General features: G+C 33.5%; 1 protein-coding gene across 1 annotated transcript; it reads right to left on the bottom strand.

The window, feature by feature from the left end:
* Window positions 1-4,477: 4,477 nt before the first annotated feature.
* LOC143919027 (uncharacterized) lies at window positions 4,478-6,098 on the bottom strand. The gene has a single exon (XM_077441186.1). It carries the CDS (start codon window positions 6,044-6,046, stop codon window positions 4,733-4,735), a length of 1,314 nt encoding a protein of 437 aa, XP_077297312.1. The 5' UTR covers window positions 6,047-6,098; the 3' UTR covers window positions 4,478-4,732.
* Window positions 6,099-17,855: the final 11,757 nt, after the last annotated feature.

Below are 17,855 nucleotides of genomic sequence, written 5' to 3'. Positions count from 1 at the left end.
GCTTTTTGATTTGCAGTCAGTACACCATATTATGTCAAAATTATGCAAAAAAAAAATATATGAAATTTTAGGCTGTCAATGAAACTATTCTGCGTTGGATAAAATACACTCAATATATGTATGTATGTTTGTACATCGATATCTTTTTGTACGTCGACATTTTGACAGGTTCGTTAGAGTACATGGCGTGACGCTTTTGTGTTACGGCCGCCACTTGGATGTTACATTAGCGTTTTATTTAAAACGTAACTCGTCGTCAGTCGCCGACAACAAAATCGATAAGCTGAAATTGAAAATGAAAATGAAGAAACGGGGGCGAAAATAAAAACAAGGCGAAACCCGGCCGATTAAGGGTGAAAAACGCAATCTCTCCTTTCCGGGCGAGTGGTTTGGATCAGCCCGGCTTCCCTTTCATGTAAGATATATGTCGTCAGGTCGACAGACCGCGTTCGAAAATTTATATAAAAACATTTCGACAACGTTTCCGAACGCTATATTAAATAATAATAAATTAAATTCTTAAGTTTTGGGATTCTGAAATAAAAATTTTAATATTAAAATTGTATTAATTTTAAATATTAAAATTGTATTCATTTTAAATATTAAAATTGTATTCATTTTAAATATTAAAATTGTATTCATTTTAAATATTAAAATTATTGTAATTTTTAGTTTATCTACATATGTACGTAGTAACAATATATGAAGTTTTGTGATCATGCGAAAATTTGAACTCGAGATTTTGAGTGATTCAAACTCAGAATCGATCACTAATCACGTTTTCATGATCCATAAAAAATGTGTGTATGTTTTTTTTATCGCAAAACACCTGAATAGGTGTTTTGCGATAATTTGGAAAGGTTTAATACACTGCAACACATTTAAAGATCTTCTACTTGGTTTTTCAGCTCTTTTTCCTATTATGCTGTATATTAACATTAGAATAATATAATACTATGATTACTAACAAAATTAAATTAAAATTGTAAAATAGAAAATGATCAGTAGATCAGTAGCTATTAAAATAGATATAAGATGTATTGTGAACATATGTAATTTAGTAATAATAAAAAGCAATTAAAACTCAAAAAAAAAAAAGATCTTCTACTTCATTTTGAAAGGCAAGTGAAGATCAATCTCCACAATAATGTTTTACGACGCATTAAATATCTTTCTAATAGCATATAAAAAGAGTGAATTCATCGTCTTGGAATTTGCAGTGAATATGCATTGCAAATTGACGAATCTATATATGTCGCAGGACTAGCTGTACTACTAGTATTTGTTCGTCACACATATGATAAAAGTATTGAAGAATATTTTCTCATGTGCGCATATATAAATGGACAAACTACAGGAGAAAATATATTCAATTGTATTAATGATCACAATGCAAATCAAGAGATATGTATGTACGTTGGGAGAAGTGTATTGATATTTATACAGATGGTGCTCGAGCAATGGTAGGAAAGATGAAAGGTGTTGTATCACGTATCCATAAAGTGGCTACAAGAGCCACCAGCAGTCATTGTATTATGTATAGACAAGCAATGGTGACTAAAAAAAAGTCCACAAATTAAAAAAAAATATATATATTGATGAAGCCGTGAAAGTGTTAATTTATGTAAAATCAAGACCACTTCAATCCAGATTATTTAAAATTTGGTAGTCGACACAAAGCACTTTTATTACATACTGAAGTGAGTAGGCTATATAGAGGACAAGCACTATTAAGACTTTATGAACATCGAAGTGAGTTATTGAAGGCAAAAAATAATTCAGGACAAAATTTTGTTGAAGTTTTAACAAATCCTTCACGATTGATAAAACTTGCATATCTGACAGATATTTTTACCAAGTGCAATGAAGTTAACTTATCATTATAAGGAAAAAGCATTAAAATTATTAATACAAGAGATAAAATTGCATCTTTTGATAAAAAAATACAATTTTAGACAATGTTAATTGTTTTCCTGCCTTACATGAATGTTTGAATGCATTAAATTTTAAAGTAGATGAAGAAGTTTCCAAAGTATTTTTAGGACACCTACATACATAACTTAAAAACAACTTTTTTGCAATACTTTCCGAAAACTAGTAAGGACCGATTCCTGTGTTCGGAATTCATTTTCCGTGACAGGCAAACCAGTAGGCTTAAGCGCATGTGACTATGAAAATCTGATTGAGTTAATTAGTGACTCTGATTTGAAAAAAAAATACAAAGATCAGCATTTAAATTATTTCTGGGTGAGTTTCTCAGAAGTTTTTCAAACAAACTATTATTATTTTACTTCCGTTTTCTACAACTTAATTATGCAAAGCGGGATTTTCTTTTTATGCTGCAACGAAGTCAAAGTACAGGAACAGGCTCGACGCCTCACCAGATATTAGAATGCAACTTACTAGTATTGTGTCTGATATCAAGAACATATGCAATTCAAGGACTCAAAGTCATCAAAGTGATTAAGTGCTTTATTTATTCATATTTTTATGTTTATATTATATTATAGTTTTATATTTAAAAATAATGAATAAAAATGTGTTTTAATATACTTTTTATTTAAATTTTTACTTAAATTTTTACTTTAAATTAAAGTTGAAATTTCCGGGTTTGCGAAGTGTTTCATTGCAAAAAAAGTTCGAGAAACCCTGCTCTAGAGAATCAATGTTTGTCTCTGAAACCTTTAAGTTTATTAAACTAAAATTTTATATTTAAAAAATTAAGATTAATAACACATATAAAAACTTTGTGAAAAACCGTCAACCAGAAGAGGCAGTTTATTATTGTTCGATTTTTCTTCACTATTTTTTCGATCATTTAAATATGTGCATTCTTCACGAGAAAATTCAAGTATAATCCTTATATCAATGTGAGTGACTACTCGATTTCTTCCACACCACTGAATGTTTCGAGCTGAAAATTTATATTTGTATTCTTTATGTACTTACTTAAGTTGATGCGGTTCTGGATAAAATTCGTTAACCAGATGAAGTAACTTTTTTACAACATTGTTTAATGGTTTTATTTTGACCTTTTAAATTCATTTATACGTTTAAAATTTATGATAATATTAAGTGATGTTAAGTAAAGTTTTGTTTTATCAAAATCCAACAACCGGAAGTAGAGCTTTTGCCTTCTGTGCCTTTCCCCACATAAGTGCCCCACAAATTTTCTCATAGCCGGTATGTGTGAACGTTTATGTATGTATGTTTCCCTATCGAATTTTATTTTTTATATTTTATATATTTCTCAAATACATAGGTAAAGTCGTGGGTTAGACACTTCTGTATTTTTTATTCGTTAGACGGGTTTTTATTTCAATTTTTGTCATAGAAGTTTTAGATGGCAGCTAACATGTATTAGAATCAAATTGATTAATTAATAAATTTCTTTAGGTGAATCAATGTATGAACGTACAAGAGTTTAAATGGAATTAAAGAACGGTATTTTTACATATAATATTTGTTTTTCAATCGATTGAAGTACTGATAGAACTACACTGCGAAAAGCTGTATTAATATGAATTGTTATCTCATCGGACGTCGTTATCTGATAAAATTATTTATTTATTTTGAAGCCTGTTAGTAAAATGTGCTAGAAATATTTTAAAACGATATAATACATACATATACTTAAAATTGATATTGTACATATGCAAGGCCGCCGAGAGGAATAAAAAAATCTATTACATATTTTATAAAAAGATTATTCGTAGAATTTAATGATGACAAATATAATAAGTTTCGGGTTTAATGTGCTTAGGGATTGAAATTTTAGCATGCTCAGAAAATTATTGTTATATTGCTACCTACATATGTAACAATAATTTTTACATTATGGTTATTATCCTTGGCTATATCCTAGTGCCTTCCTATTAGGGGCGTTAGGTTTCAACTCATTGGACTCTCGTCGTGTTATGTTTATGGGAAGGCACTTTTTTTTAAGCTATTAAATTGGATAATACACAATCCTGTTGTTGAGGAACGCCAGTAGTTGTTTTTAACAATTATAAATGTTATGATATGTTATTATTATTATTATGATGTAATATCATTATTATGACGATGTTATGTTATGTTATATTATATTATTATTGTATAGTTATAATTGAATGACTGGCCACAGTAACGCGTTGGAATTCTCTGTAATGTCACTGTGGCTAATATGTTAAAATAAAATACAAATATGCCATTACGTAATTTGCAACTAACCCAATCAAATATTATGAAAAATACTCAATTTCAAAATATAAGACAAAAAAGTGTTCCGCTATAGGAATATATACGATAAAATATTTTAAGAAAATTAATTTTTAATTAATAATTTACATAAAGAAATGTTAAATTCAAACATGATGTAAACATTTAGGCCATAATATTAAATAAACAAGAATATTTCGAAAATTAGAGTCAATTATCTTCACAAATATACAAATCTATCAACGTAAAGTAAAAATAATACATGTACATAAATAGGTATTAACACTTAATATTTAAATGATTCATCCAACTTAATAATATAAAATTATTTAATTGTTTTAGACACATTTCCAATCAACAGTTTCATTCATGACAGCGATTTATTCCTTGTAAATGGCACTCGTATGAAGTATTATATATATAGAATTCGATTGGTGAAGAAATTTCTACGTTGAGATTATCGAGTGGTTGTAATTAGAAAATGAAACAAACTGTTAAAATCACATTTAATCAATTTGAAAAAGAAAACAAATCAAGATGACGCACTCAAATTACCTCGCAAGCCTGAATTGAAGAAATCCATGACTTTGGTACGGTTAAATTTATTTGCCAAGTCTAAAGGCGTGCTTCCGTTTTTGTCCGTGGCGCTAGTGTTGCCTCCATTTCGGATGAGAAGACCGACGATGGAGACTCTTCCACACTCGGCTGCCAAATGAAGAGGAGTTTTGCCCTCTACATCTAGGCCATTCACGTCAATGCCCTCTACGTTTCTGATAACATAATCTACAGCTTGGTATCGGAAGTGAATGGCGGCCAGATGCAGCAGTGAGTGGCCTGCTTTATCCAAGTTGCGAGGATCGGCGCCATGTTTCAGCAATCGTTTCACAACTTTGAATTTACCATTTCGTGAAAGGTGGTGTAGTGGTGTTCGTCCTTTAGAATCTAACGCATTTACTTTAGCACCGTTTGTCAGTAGAAGCCCAATGATTTCCAGATTACATTTTATTGATGCATAGTGTAAAGCAGATTGGCCTAAATTGTTAGCAATGTTGATGTCAGCACCTTTTTCTATCAATACAACGGCAGTGTGAAGATTATTCCCAGTTGCTGCAAAGTGCAGGGGCGTGCAGTTCGATTTGGTCGTTATATTTATATTAGCACCCAGTCTAATTAGCATATTCATCATATGGGTGTACATATATCCTACATAGCAACAATTGTGCAATGGAGTCAATCCAAATTTATTAGCAATATTTGGATGGATTCCTTTTTCAACCAAAAATTTGATCATATTTTTATTTCTTCCGTGTACAGCTGAATGCAACAAAGAATTTCCAATATTATTAACATCTGTGAGATTGAAGCCCAATTCTTTAATGAAGTGAAATGTCGGGAGGTCACATCCAAAAGCAGCATTGTATAATAAAGAATTTCCTTGTTTAGATAAAATTTTTGGATCAGCATCGTTCTCAAGTAAGCATTTTATTACTTTACATTCACCAGAAGAGGCGGCCATAAGAAGTGGCGATTCACCGAATTTGTTAGTCATATTGACATCAAAACCTTTATCGATTAGTAATTGCAGAATATTGACACTGCCACCAGTTACAGCCGAATGTAATAGCGATTGATTATTTTTATCTCGAATATTGGGATCGGCTCCCACACTCAGAAGCAATTTGAATTCTTCGACAGCATTATTTTCCGCGAGAAGATGGAGTATTGTTTTTCCTTCCGAATTAAATGTGGTTGGATGTGCTCCCGAATTCAACAAGTGCTTTAATGCTCCAGTTCTATTCTTACGAGCAGCACAGAGAAGTGGTGTGTTACCGAATAGGTCAGTCATATTTACATCAAGACCTTTATCGATCAGCAATTGCAGAATTTGAACACTACCACGCGTTGCAGCCAAATGTAATGGTGATTGATCATTTTTATCTCGAATATTGGGATCGACATCCGCACTCAGAAGCAATTTAAATTCTTCCAAAGCATCGTTTTCCGCGCAAATATGGAGTGCTGTATGTCCTTCCGAATTAATTGCCGTTAGATGTGCTCCCGAATTCAACAAATGCTTAAATGCTCCAGTTCTGTTCTTCCGAGCAGCACAGAGAAGTGGTGTGTTACCTTTTTTGTCAGTCATGTTGACATCAAGACCTTTATCGATTAGCAATTGCAGAATGTCGACGCTACCACCCGTTGCAGCCGAATGTAATAGTGATTGATCATTTTTATCTCGAATATTGGGATCGACTCCAGCGCTCAGAAGTAATTTGAATTCTTCCACAGCATCATTTTCCGCGAGAAGATGGAGTACTGTTTTTCCATTCCAGTCAACTGCAGTTGCATGTGCTCCCAAATTCAACAAATGTTTAATTGCTCCAGTTCTATTCCTCCGAGCAGCACAGAGAAGTGGTGTGTTACCTTTTTTGTCGGTCATATTGACATCAAAATCTTTATCGATTAGCAATTGCAGAATGCCGACACTTCAACCCGTTGAGGCCGAATGTAATAGCGATTGATAATTTACACTATCTAGAATATTGGGATTGGCTCCCGCGCTCAGAAGCATTTTGAATTCTTCCACAGCATTATTTTCCGCGAGAAGATGGAGTACTGTTTTTCCTTGCGAGTCAGTTGAATTTACATGTGCACCCAAATTCAACAAATGCTTTAATGCTTCAGTTCTATTCTTCCGAGCGGCAAAGACGAGTGGTGTGTTACCGAATAGGTCTTTCATATTGAGATCAAGACCTTTATCGGTTAGCAATTGTAGAATGTCAACACTACCACTCATTGCAGCCGAATGTAATGGCGATACATAATTTGTATCTCGAATATTGGGATCGGCTCCCGCGCTCAGAAGCAATTTGAATTCTTCCACAGCATTATTTTCCGCGAGAAGGTGGAGTACTGTTTTTCCTTTCGAGTTAAATGCGGTTGGATATGATCCCGAATTCAACAAGTGCTTTAATGCTCCAGTTTTATTCTTACGAGCAGCACAGAGAAGTGGTGTGTTACCGAATAGGTCAGTCATATTTACATCAAGACCTTTATCGATCAGCAATTGCAGAATTTGAACACTACCACGCGTTGCAGCCAAATGTAATGGTGATTGATCATTTTTATCTCGAATATTGGGATCGACATCCGCACTCAGAAGCAATTTAAATTCTTCCAAAGCATCGTTTTCCGCGCAAATATGGAGTGCTGTATGTCCTTCCGAATTAATTGCCGTTAGATGTGCTCCCGAATTCAACAAATGCTTAAATGCTCCAGTTCTGTTCTTCCGAGCAGCACAGAGAAGTGGTGTGTTACCTTTTTTGTCAGTCATGTTGACATCAAAACCTTTATCGATTAGCAATTGTAGAATGTCAACACTACCACTCATTGCAGCCGAATGTAATGGCGATAAATAATTTGTATCTCGAATATTGGGATCGGCTCCCGCGCTCAGAAGCAATTTGAATTCTTCTACAGCATTTTTATTCGCGAGACAATGGAATACTGTATTTCCTCGTGGGCTAATTGCAGTTGGATGTGCTCCCGAATTCAACAGATGCTTTAATGCTCCAGTTCTGTATCTCTTACAAGCATAGAATATTGGTTTATTACCGAATATGTCAGTCATATTGACATCAAGACCTTTTTCGATTAACAATTGCAGAATGTCAACACTACCACCATTCGCAGCCATATGTAAAGATGTGCCATTGAACTTAGTTGCGTAATAGATATTAGCCCCTTGTGCGATAAAAAATTCAAAGATCTCATATTTGCCGTATTTACAAGCAAGGTGCATGGATTTATTTAAATCACATTTAACCAGTCTTAGTATTTTTGCGATCGCAATAGTATCATTACCATGTTTAATAAATAAATCAATAGGATTATAATTTTTTAAATCATTATAATTGTTTTTCACAATTTCGGGGTAATTAGACGAATATACCCATACCTTCACGATATGCTCTTCAAACGTACTGCTTTCTAACAGTTTCAACGCTTTATTCAGGACATTTTCTTCATCTTTCAACTCAATTAAGTACATTTGAATAGATTTTTGAACCAAACGATGTATATTTACTATACCTTTTTCGTTGTTTATCATACTGTAATCATGAAGCAGACCAACAGCTTTATATAATTTGTCAATATCGTCTTCTAATTTTAAAAATATCTTCTCAATATCGATATTGTCGGGAGCCAGATATGCCATGATTTTCAAAAGGGATGATGCCAATTCCCCGCATTCACCACTCCCTTCAATTTTTTCCATCGTTACTCTCCATGTCGTCGCTACTGTTTTTCCATACAAATCGTCATTTTCGCATAGTCCTTTTTGAAGTACTTCTTTGCATTTTTCATTATACAGTTTAAGATAATCTTGAACACTGAAGGGTTTTCCATTAAATCTAGTGCTTGTTTTTTGATTTTGCTCTCGAATGTACCCAACTGCTTGCTTGAGCCCCAGCGGAAACCTTTGCAGCAAAGTCATCAATGAATTCAAATCATTTTCAACTTCGTTTTCTAGGGATTTTCTCAAATAGGTAATTGCTTCAATTTCAGTAAATATATCTAATTGAACCACTTTAATAACGCCCTTATCTCCTATATTCCATATTTGACATCGAGATGTGATTAACGTGCACACGCTATTACTGTTTATAGAATTATTGTTGAAAATAAAACTTTTTATGTATTTGTACTCCTCGACATTATCAAATACAACGAGTGTGTTTCCGCTTTCAATAAGATTTTCGTAAATATCTTCCACGACATGTGCTATGTCTCGTTCTTCTCCGTCATTTGAAATCAACTTAACTGCAATTTTAGTCGCCAGCCTCGTAAAAGATTCTAATATTGTTTCGCTCTTTTCCGCATTGATGAATATAATATTATAATAGTATTTCTCGTATTCATTCACGTATTTTTTTGCTAACTCCGTCTTTCCAATCCCACCCAGACCAACGATTGAAGCTGTCTGTGAAATAACAGTGGTTTGTTTGTTCATTAGTGCTTTGTGTACTTCTTCCAATTCATTTACTCTTCCCTCAAATGACATAGCGGGATTCTTCACACGGAATAAAACTCGTTCACTTTTATGCTTTTCCACGGCGTATTGTCCAATTGTTTCTTTCACATCTTTGAATTGTATAACAATCTCCTCTTTTATTTGTGGAACGACCTCTTCTTTGAAATGTGATGCGAGCACCTCTACCTTGTTCACTGTTGCTTGATGAAGTTCTTTGTTTTCTGCTGCTTTTAATTTACGGTCTTCCTCTGCTTTTGTGAATTGTTTCTGAATATCCTCATATCTGGTAATAATATCCGACAGTTGGGAAATAAGTGTTTCTATTGCTTTCAATACATCATCATGTCCTTTTTTATGCACATCTTTAAGTTCTGCAATATCTGTCTTGGTTTCTTTAGCCAAATTTACAATTCTCTGCTGAATTGTAACTTGGTCATTCTTATTAATAGATTTCAATAATTCTACACGCTGTGATTCATAGAAGTTTTTACTTTTTACAATCACTGGATGCATGCAATTTGTTTTACACTTTTCAGAAGAAAAGTATTTATTCACATTTTCATCTGGTAAAAGTAGTCGATACCCGTATTTTTCGCAATTGGATTTACTTGTGGTATACACATTGTAATCATCTGAATCTATTATTTTTTCAGCGATCCCGACCTTTTTAAAGAGTTCACATGTATTCCAATCGCTAATTTCACTTTTACATTTTCTACATTTGTATGAAATGTCCAAACCAGGTTTCGAAATTTTTTCAGGAATTAATTCGTATTTGGTCTTCGATTTCCCTTCTACTACCTTAAGGGCGTTCATTTTGTAGTCAACTTTTGCGGCAGGTAATTGAGGTGTGATTGATTTTTTTAGTTTATCAACTCCTTTTTGTAATTTACATAAGATCGTGATATCGCTATAAGATTTTCCTTCGCTTTTAAACCGACTTAAGAATCGATGGGCTGCATCTCTCGCTACTCTTTGCATCGCCTTTTGATCTCCTCTCGTAGAAGTGATGCCGGAAAATTGAAATTCGAAACTAGCAAAAACGTCAATAGCAATGTCCACAAACAATTTTCTTCCGTTTTCTTTTGATCGTTGGAAGCTGTACACTATTTGGTAATACTCTAATGATTTGTTTTTTTCGATAACCTCAAATGGCTTTGCCAAAGGTGTTTGAAACAGTTTAACTACTTTATCTGCTCCTTTGCCAATAAAGTGATTCGCAAACAATCCTATTGTCGTTTCTATTACCTTTGGCGGCAATCCCGCTTTGTTAATATTACCCTCTAAAACATCATAATGTAATTGTAACGTTGATTCTATTTCGACTACAAAATCTCGAACAAATTTCTTTAATCTTTCGTCAAATGACATTTCCATAGACGGCGGCAGTACATTTTCTTCGCCTTTTTCGGGAGCAATGCTGCTACTGGATGCCATTTTGAACGAGAAATCAAGTAGAGATTAAGATTAAATAAAAACAGACTAACAGCTGTAAATATCGAGAGTAAAGGGTGTTTTCAAACGATGTCTTATTTTTTGATATCCCTATGATGGAAAGAAAAAATCAAATATACAGAGTTGCTCTTAAATACATGTCATATCCATTTAAATGAATTTATTTAAAATACTTACCAAATATTGATGATCGTTAAGAAGATTAATGTGATTAATTAATCAAACGATGTCATAAATTTCGTTATCACTGTAATATAAAGAAAAATCCAAGTTAACAAAGAACAATAGAGTTAAATACATGTTTAATCCATTAAAAAGAATTTAAGTAAAATACGTACCAAATATTTATAACTGACAAGAGGATTAATTTGTTGGAAACTGAAGATGAGAGAAATTCTATTCGTTGGGGTTGCTGAAAAATTTGAAATGTTTTATTGATTAAAAAAAGGATGTGGCTATTTGTACATACAGTATCGACGAATTATTGGCTATTTGTACATATAGTATCGACGTATTATTGGCTATTTTGTACATACAGTACGTAGTACATAAAAAGATTATAAGAATTAGGATTTGTATAAACTTTTTAAAAGTAAACAAATGTGTTCAAAAACTGTATTCAAGACTAAGATTCGTTCAATCTTACTTGTTTGATGCTTCTTTGCACTCTTTCATATCTAGAAGTTTAAGCATAATACGAAGTTATGTATAAAATTTGGTAAGTATCCCTCAACCGGAAGTGACAGTTTACTCATGTTCGATTTTTCTTCTACTATTTTATTCGACCCCTTAAACATGTTTGTTCTTCACGAAAAAATTCAAGTATAATTCTCGTATCAATGTGATGAAAATAATAAAATCACTAAATTTAATAAACCGGAAGTGGGATTTTTTCCTCTTAGAAAGGTCAAAAAATTTGTCGCCTGGATTCTGTCCACACTCCTGAACGTATTAAGCTGAAAATTTATATTTGTATTATTTATGCACTACGTTAGAGCTGCTAACGTTTTGGTTAGAATTCGTAAACCGGAAGTAGTATTTTTTTTTAAACAATATTTAATTCTTTTATTTTGACCTTTTAATTTATTTTTATTGATATTTAATGTGTATAATACTGATAGTGATTTTTAGTATTAAAACAAATTTGAACAAAATCCAACAACCGGAAATAGAACTTTTGTCTTGTGCAAGTTTCGTTTAGTTTTGTCTTGTATCGCTGTCATAGTAATTAATATTTCATAATTTGTCTGTACGGTTCAATATCGAATTTTGTTTTGTGGCCTTCTTATATTCCTCAAATACATAGTTAAAGTCATGGGTTGGTCACACCCGATTTTTTTCTTGACTTTGACCACTCTCATAATTATGGGCACATACATATGTATAATATATACTATTGATTACCAATATTTCCTCTTGGCAGATAATTAACCGTCATCGATCACTTGAAAATTTATTTAAATAAATAATTAAATTTTTTATTGGTCTTTTATATTGTTAACAAGTAGGTAGGAAGGTAGTTTTTATGATTTTTTTTTCATATTGAACAATTAAATATAAATATTAAATTGAATATATTTAAAAGGTTTTTGAAAAAAATTCGACCGCGTGGGGAACAAACACATGACCGACTACACATTTCTTTTAATTTTTATTTATTTAATAACTTAATATGCCAACACCTATGCAATGATAAGTCATAGGGTAAAACACTAGTAAACTTATAATTATAATTTAACTATAGTTAGTAAAAGTCGGAATTCTCGACAAGGCGGAAGCGAGGCCTTCTAGGCTCGGAAGCGAGGATCGGTCGAACCGCTCCTTCCTGTCAATGGCTACTCTTTCCGATGCCAATAGTATTGCCGTGCCCTGAATTAACTCGATTTTTACCTGATGAAATACTCCGACAAATACCGCCATATAATTTCGGACGGTTTGGCATCGTACGGAAATATTCCACATATTGCGAATGGAATATACACGCATTTGTTTGTGGTTCAATAAAAATTCATCTAAATATGAATCAAAACGGGCACGCGTTGTGTCAAATTGACGCTTCATCTTTCTTTTCACACGCATCCACATATTTTCCACATTTTGCGTAAGTATTTCACTATCATTTGGATCCAAGAAATTATCCTGGTGAACCACTTTTTCCGGAATTCAGAATATTTCCATACGCTGCCCAACCGTCCGAAATTATATGCGAACCAGGCAGTATATGTCGGAGTATTACATCAGGTTAAAGTCGAGTTGATTCAGGGGAACGGCAATACTATTGGCATTGCAAATAGTAGCCAATGACAGGATGGAGCGGGTCGACCGAGCCTCGTTTCCGAGCCTAGAGGGTCTGCCCTGTCGAGAATTCCGACTTTTGCCCTGTAGTTTAAGTTTTTTGATAAATCCCACTATGACTTTGACTTTAGCAGTGTTTCAATATCAGTTTGCAATAGCACCAGTCGGTTATTTTACGGTCGCTGGTATGTGTGGGTTGAGCGAGCTCGGTGCGGACGTGTGTTTGTGTGTTGTCCCGATAAGTATGTAGAATTTTGTGTTAAATTGGAGCTAAAGAGGAGGTGCTGGGATGAGTATTTAGCTCTTCTGGCGCCTCGCAAGTTAGTACATATTCAGAATCATTACCTATGCTTGATTTCATATTTTTTTTTTTAAATGGAATTTAAATTTATAATATTTTCATATTTACATAATTACCCACATAATTTCGATCACATTTCTTTTGATAATAATTTATTATTAACGTCAATTGATTTATTAATGATAGTATTGATAATGTTTAACGTTGAATTATTTCATATTTAATATTGAGTGTTGAATGGATTATATTTCAATGTTGAATTATTTCATAATTGATTATTTAATATTGAGTGTGAATTTTATTTAATGTTGATAATTTAATATATTGGATACTTGTACTCAACGTTAACGTCATTGTTTGGTACTAATTTCATAAATATTATGATTGTGAATAAAATGTCAATATATGTAAATATATCATAAATGGAAACACACGTCCGTCCGCACGGAGTAATTACTAAGCTCAGCGCAGAGCTCCATGCAACCGCTCAGGTCCCCAAGTTGCAAATAGGGGAACGACTCTTGTAGTCAACTACCATGGCGACATGGTGGTCCTGGACAAGAAGCGCTGAGATAAGAGTGGTGATGAGTGAATCCGTGGTAAGTTTCACTCTATAAAATGTCACACAACACTATGACGGTCTCAGGTCAGCGGCGAGTAAGTGCCGCCGCTTAACAAAAGCACAACCCGGTTTTGAAAGGTACCGTAACACCTTTCATAGAGAAGGAAACTCCATAAAAAAATTCCCTGGCAGTGGGCAGCAGCTCTGTCAGTACCATCCACGGCGGAAGTATATGCAATATACTAAAACGGCAAAAGATGGAAGATTCAAAGCGACGTGGCAGCCACTCAATCGGTTTGAATTCTGCGGAGCAGAAGGTTTGGGGAAAACTACTGTGCTCTCATATCCCTAGTATAACCACCATGAAGAGAAAACCTAAAACCACGGCCCCGAGTCTCCGGCGTCCCTTCAATGGGACAGGGGTGCTAAGAATCCCCGGACTCAAAGTGGTGAACATACGAAAAATTGGTACATGGAACGTTAGGACCATGTATCAAGCAGGTAAAATTGAAAATCTGCAAATAGAAATGAAAAAAAACCAAATACAGATGCTCGCCATAAGCGAAGCTAGATGGCCTGGAGCAGGAAAAACGATGCATTGCAATGGATATACGACTTACTACTCGGGATCGCTTGACGGCACTCATAAGAATGGTGTTGCTGTGATTCTGGAAGACGACATCAGTAAAAGTGTGAGAAACTTTATTCCGTTATCTGAACGAGTCATGATGATACAATTAGCAGGAAAACCTATAAATTATTTTATTTTATTTATTTGGAAAATTTACAGTTTACAGTTTATTAGATTGATAGTAAAAAAAATATAATTATGTTAAGTAAACCATTAATAATTTTCACATATAGGTAAAAAAAGAAAAGCTCAAACATTTAAAATAAGAAACAAAAATGATAATAGAGTAAGATAGTTAAAGAAAACAAAAAAAGAAAAAAAATAGAAATAACAGTATAATAAAAATATCAGAATAATAAGAATAATAATATGATAAAAATTATGAAATAATATAAAAAATATAATATATAACAAAAAACAAAAAGACAAAATAAATACATCAAAATAAAAATTCATAATCATAATCATAAACTTTCATTAAAATTAATCATCGAAAAACAAATTTGCAATAATTACTCTAGCTTGTATAGCATTAATATTAAATAAGTCAAACATAGAAATTGTTAAGATTAGTGTGTTGACGGTGGAGCTTGCACGCCAGATGAATGAGCTTCTTCCATAATTAGAAAAAGTATTAGGTATGTAAAGGAGCTCATTACATCTAGTCATTCTATTTGGTACACGCAATGATAGTCTGCTCAATAATTGAGGACAGTCAATCGAGCCGTTAAGGATGTTCAAAATTGTTGAGATGTCAGCTATCTCCCTTCTTTTGACAAGAGGAAGTAGATGCTGACACCTACAAGCATCTTCATAGGAAGTATAGGTTAATCCAAAACGGCTACTGACGTACCTCAGGAATCTCTTCTGAATGCGCTCCAATCTGTCTCTTGCACCAGAGTAATCTGGGTTCCAAACTTGGGATGCAAACTCAACAATACTTCTTACGTATGCACAATATAGTATTTTGTATGATTTTATAGAAGTAAAGCATTTGGAGGACCGGATGACGAACCCGAGGGCCTTCGACGCTCGAGCTACAACATTGTCAATATGTTTACTAAAGGATAGATCAGAGTTTAAAAAGACTCCCAAATCCCTAATTTCCGATACCCTTGTGAGTCTATGTCCGTTAATTGAATGAGGAAAGTCAACTGGACATAGTTTTCTGGTGAAGGTTATGCAGGAGCATTTTGCTACATTAATTTCCAACTTATTTATGCTGCAATAAGCCTCTAGTCTGAACAAATCATCTTGTAGGGCCAAAGCATCATTTCGGTTGTCTATTCTCTTGAAAATCTTCATATCATCAGCAAATAATAGTACATTTGAATTCTGAAAACATTTTTCAATATCGAAGATGAAAATATTGAATAATAGAGGTCCCAAGAGGGAGCCTTGTGGGACACCAGAAGGAATATTCATCCATTTCGATATAAATCCATTTAATGAGACAGCCTGTGATCGACGCGTAATGTATGAGGTGAACCATCTATAGAGATCACCATGAATACCGATCTGTAAAAGTTTTTCAAGGAGAATATCGTGATCAATCTTGTCAAATGCCTTACTATAATCTGTATATATAGCTATGTATATTTGTATGAAAAAAAGATATGTATGAACCTGAGACCGAAAAAAAGATATGTATGAACCTGAGACCGATCGTTCATGGCATTAGTAACGAAATCATTAAATAGTAGTAAATTTGTTGTAACTGAGCGTCCTTTCTGAAAACCATGTTGTTGCATACTAAGAGATTGCGAGATAGCTGGAAAAAGTTGGTCGTACACTAATTTTTCTAATATCTTAGCAAATATACATAGCTTTGATATAGGCCTGTAATTGGAAATTTCGTTTTTTTTTCCTTTCTTATGTACAGGAGATATGAATGCTGATTTCCAGATACAAGGTACAAGGCCCTCACTAATAGATCTTTTATAGATAATGGTTAGTGGTAAAGTTAGGCTTTCAGCACATTTTGAGATAAAAATTGGAGAAATTAAATCTGGGCCTGCTGTTTTATGAATATCAGTTGATTTCAAAATATTTAATACTTTTTCACTTCGAATTTCAATTGATCCAATTTCAGAGGAAGATGTGACAGAACAGACGTTGGTTGGTAAGGGATAAGAGGAAGTCGATTGATTAGAGACCGGTTTAAGGAACGTCGAGTAAAAGAAGGAAGAAAACAAATTACAAATGTCCACCCCCGTATCAGCAGTAATGTCACCATGATACAGAATATGAGGTAGGACGTTGTTTTTGTTCCTTGATTTAATGTAGGACCAGAATGCTTTGGGATTCAAGGAAATGTCGTTTTCTACTAAAGTCATATAATTTTTGAAACATTCTTTCTCTAAAGTTTTTGCCCGATTGCGTAATAGTACAAAGGTATGATGGTCAGCCAGGTTGTTATAATTTTTGAATTTCTTAAAAAATTTGTACTTTTCCTTCAGGACTTTTTTTAGGGGTGCAGTATACCAAGCGGGAAATTTTCTACTTTGAACATGTTTCTGTGGGATATATTTATCCCTTAAATTATATATAAGATTATAAAATGAATTTACAGCATCATCAAGAGAAACAGTATGTAAATAAGACCAAGAAACAGAGTTTAATTCATTTTGAATCTCGTTATAGTTACCAAGATCAAAAAGGAATCTAGTATAAGGTTTAGATTTAAGTGATCGATAAAAAGTTAGATCAGCAGTAATTAACAGAGATTTATGATAAGGATCCTCAGGAACGAGAGGATCTAAACAGGCATCTACTACCAAATGTTCATTTGATAAAACTAGATCAAGAATACGGCCGAATAAGTTAAGTACTCCATTATATTGTTTAAAATTACAAAAATGTAATGCATCAATAAGAGTCATTTCGGTGCTTCTTAACGAATTGATAGGTATAAGTCCTCCTCTGGAGATATCCTGGGACCATTGGATGTTACTTAGATTGAAATCTCCAACAATTAAAAATCTATCATCCGGGTAGTTAGTTGAAATAGTAGACATGTTTTCAAGAAAATTAGTAAGTTGAGTATTAAAAGAATTACCTATGTTCTCAGAACATAAATACAATACACATATATGAAATTTGAGAAGGTTGCGATGATTAGTGGTGCTGCGTAAAGTGAGAGATATCCAGATATCCTCCGCAGAAGAGTGCCACTCTGGACGTGAAACAACTCCAAGTTCACGCTTAGTTGCCACAAGGCAACCACCACCACGTATTTGGTTTAAGCTAACATAATTACGATCTCTTCGCCACACTATATATCTTTCATCAAAGAGTTCCTGATCACTTATAGTGTCCATCAACCAAGTTTCAGTAAGCAAAATAATATCATAATTGGACATGTTTATATTTCGTA

The sequence above is a fragment of the Arctopsyche grandis genome, chromosome 11 (assembly GCF_051622035.1).
Source record: "Arctopsyche grandis isolate Sample6627 chromosome 11, ASM5162203v2, whole genome shotgun sequence".
NCBI classification, from domain to species: Eukaryota; Metazoa; Arthropoda; class Insecta; order Trichoptera; family Hydropsychidae; genus Arctopsyche; species Arctopsyche grandis.
This window is presented reverse-complemented; position numbering and strand designations above follow the sequence as displayed.

Excerpts from the sequence above, each read along its gene's own strand:
- LOC143919027 (XM_077441186.1), bottom strand. The coding sequence starts at position 6,046 with ATGACTGACCTATTCGGTAACACACCACTTCTCTGTGCTGCTCGTAAG.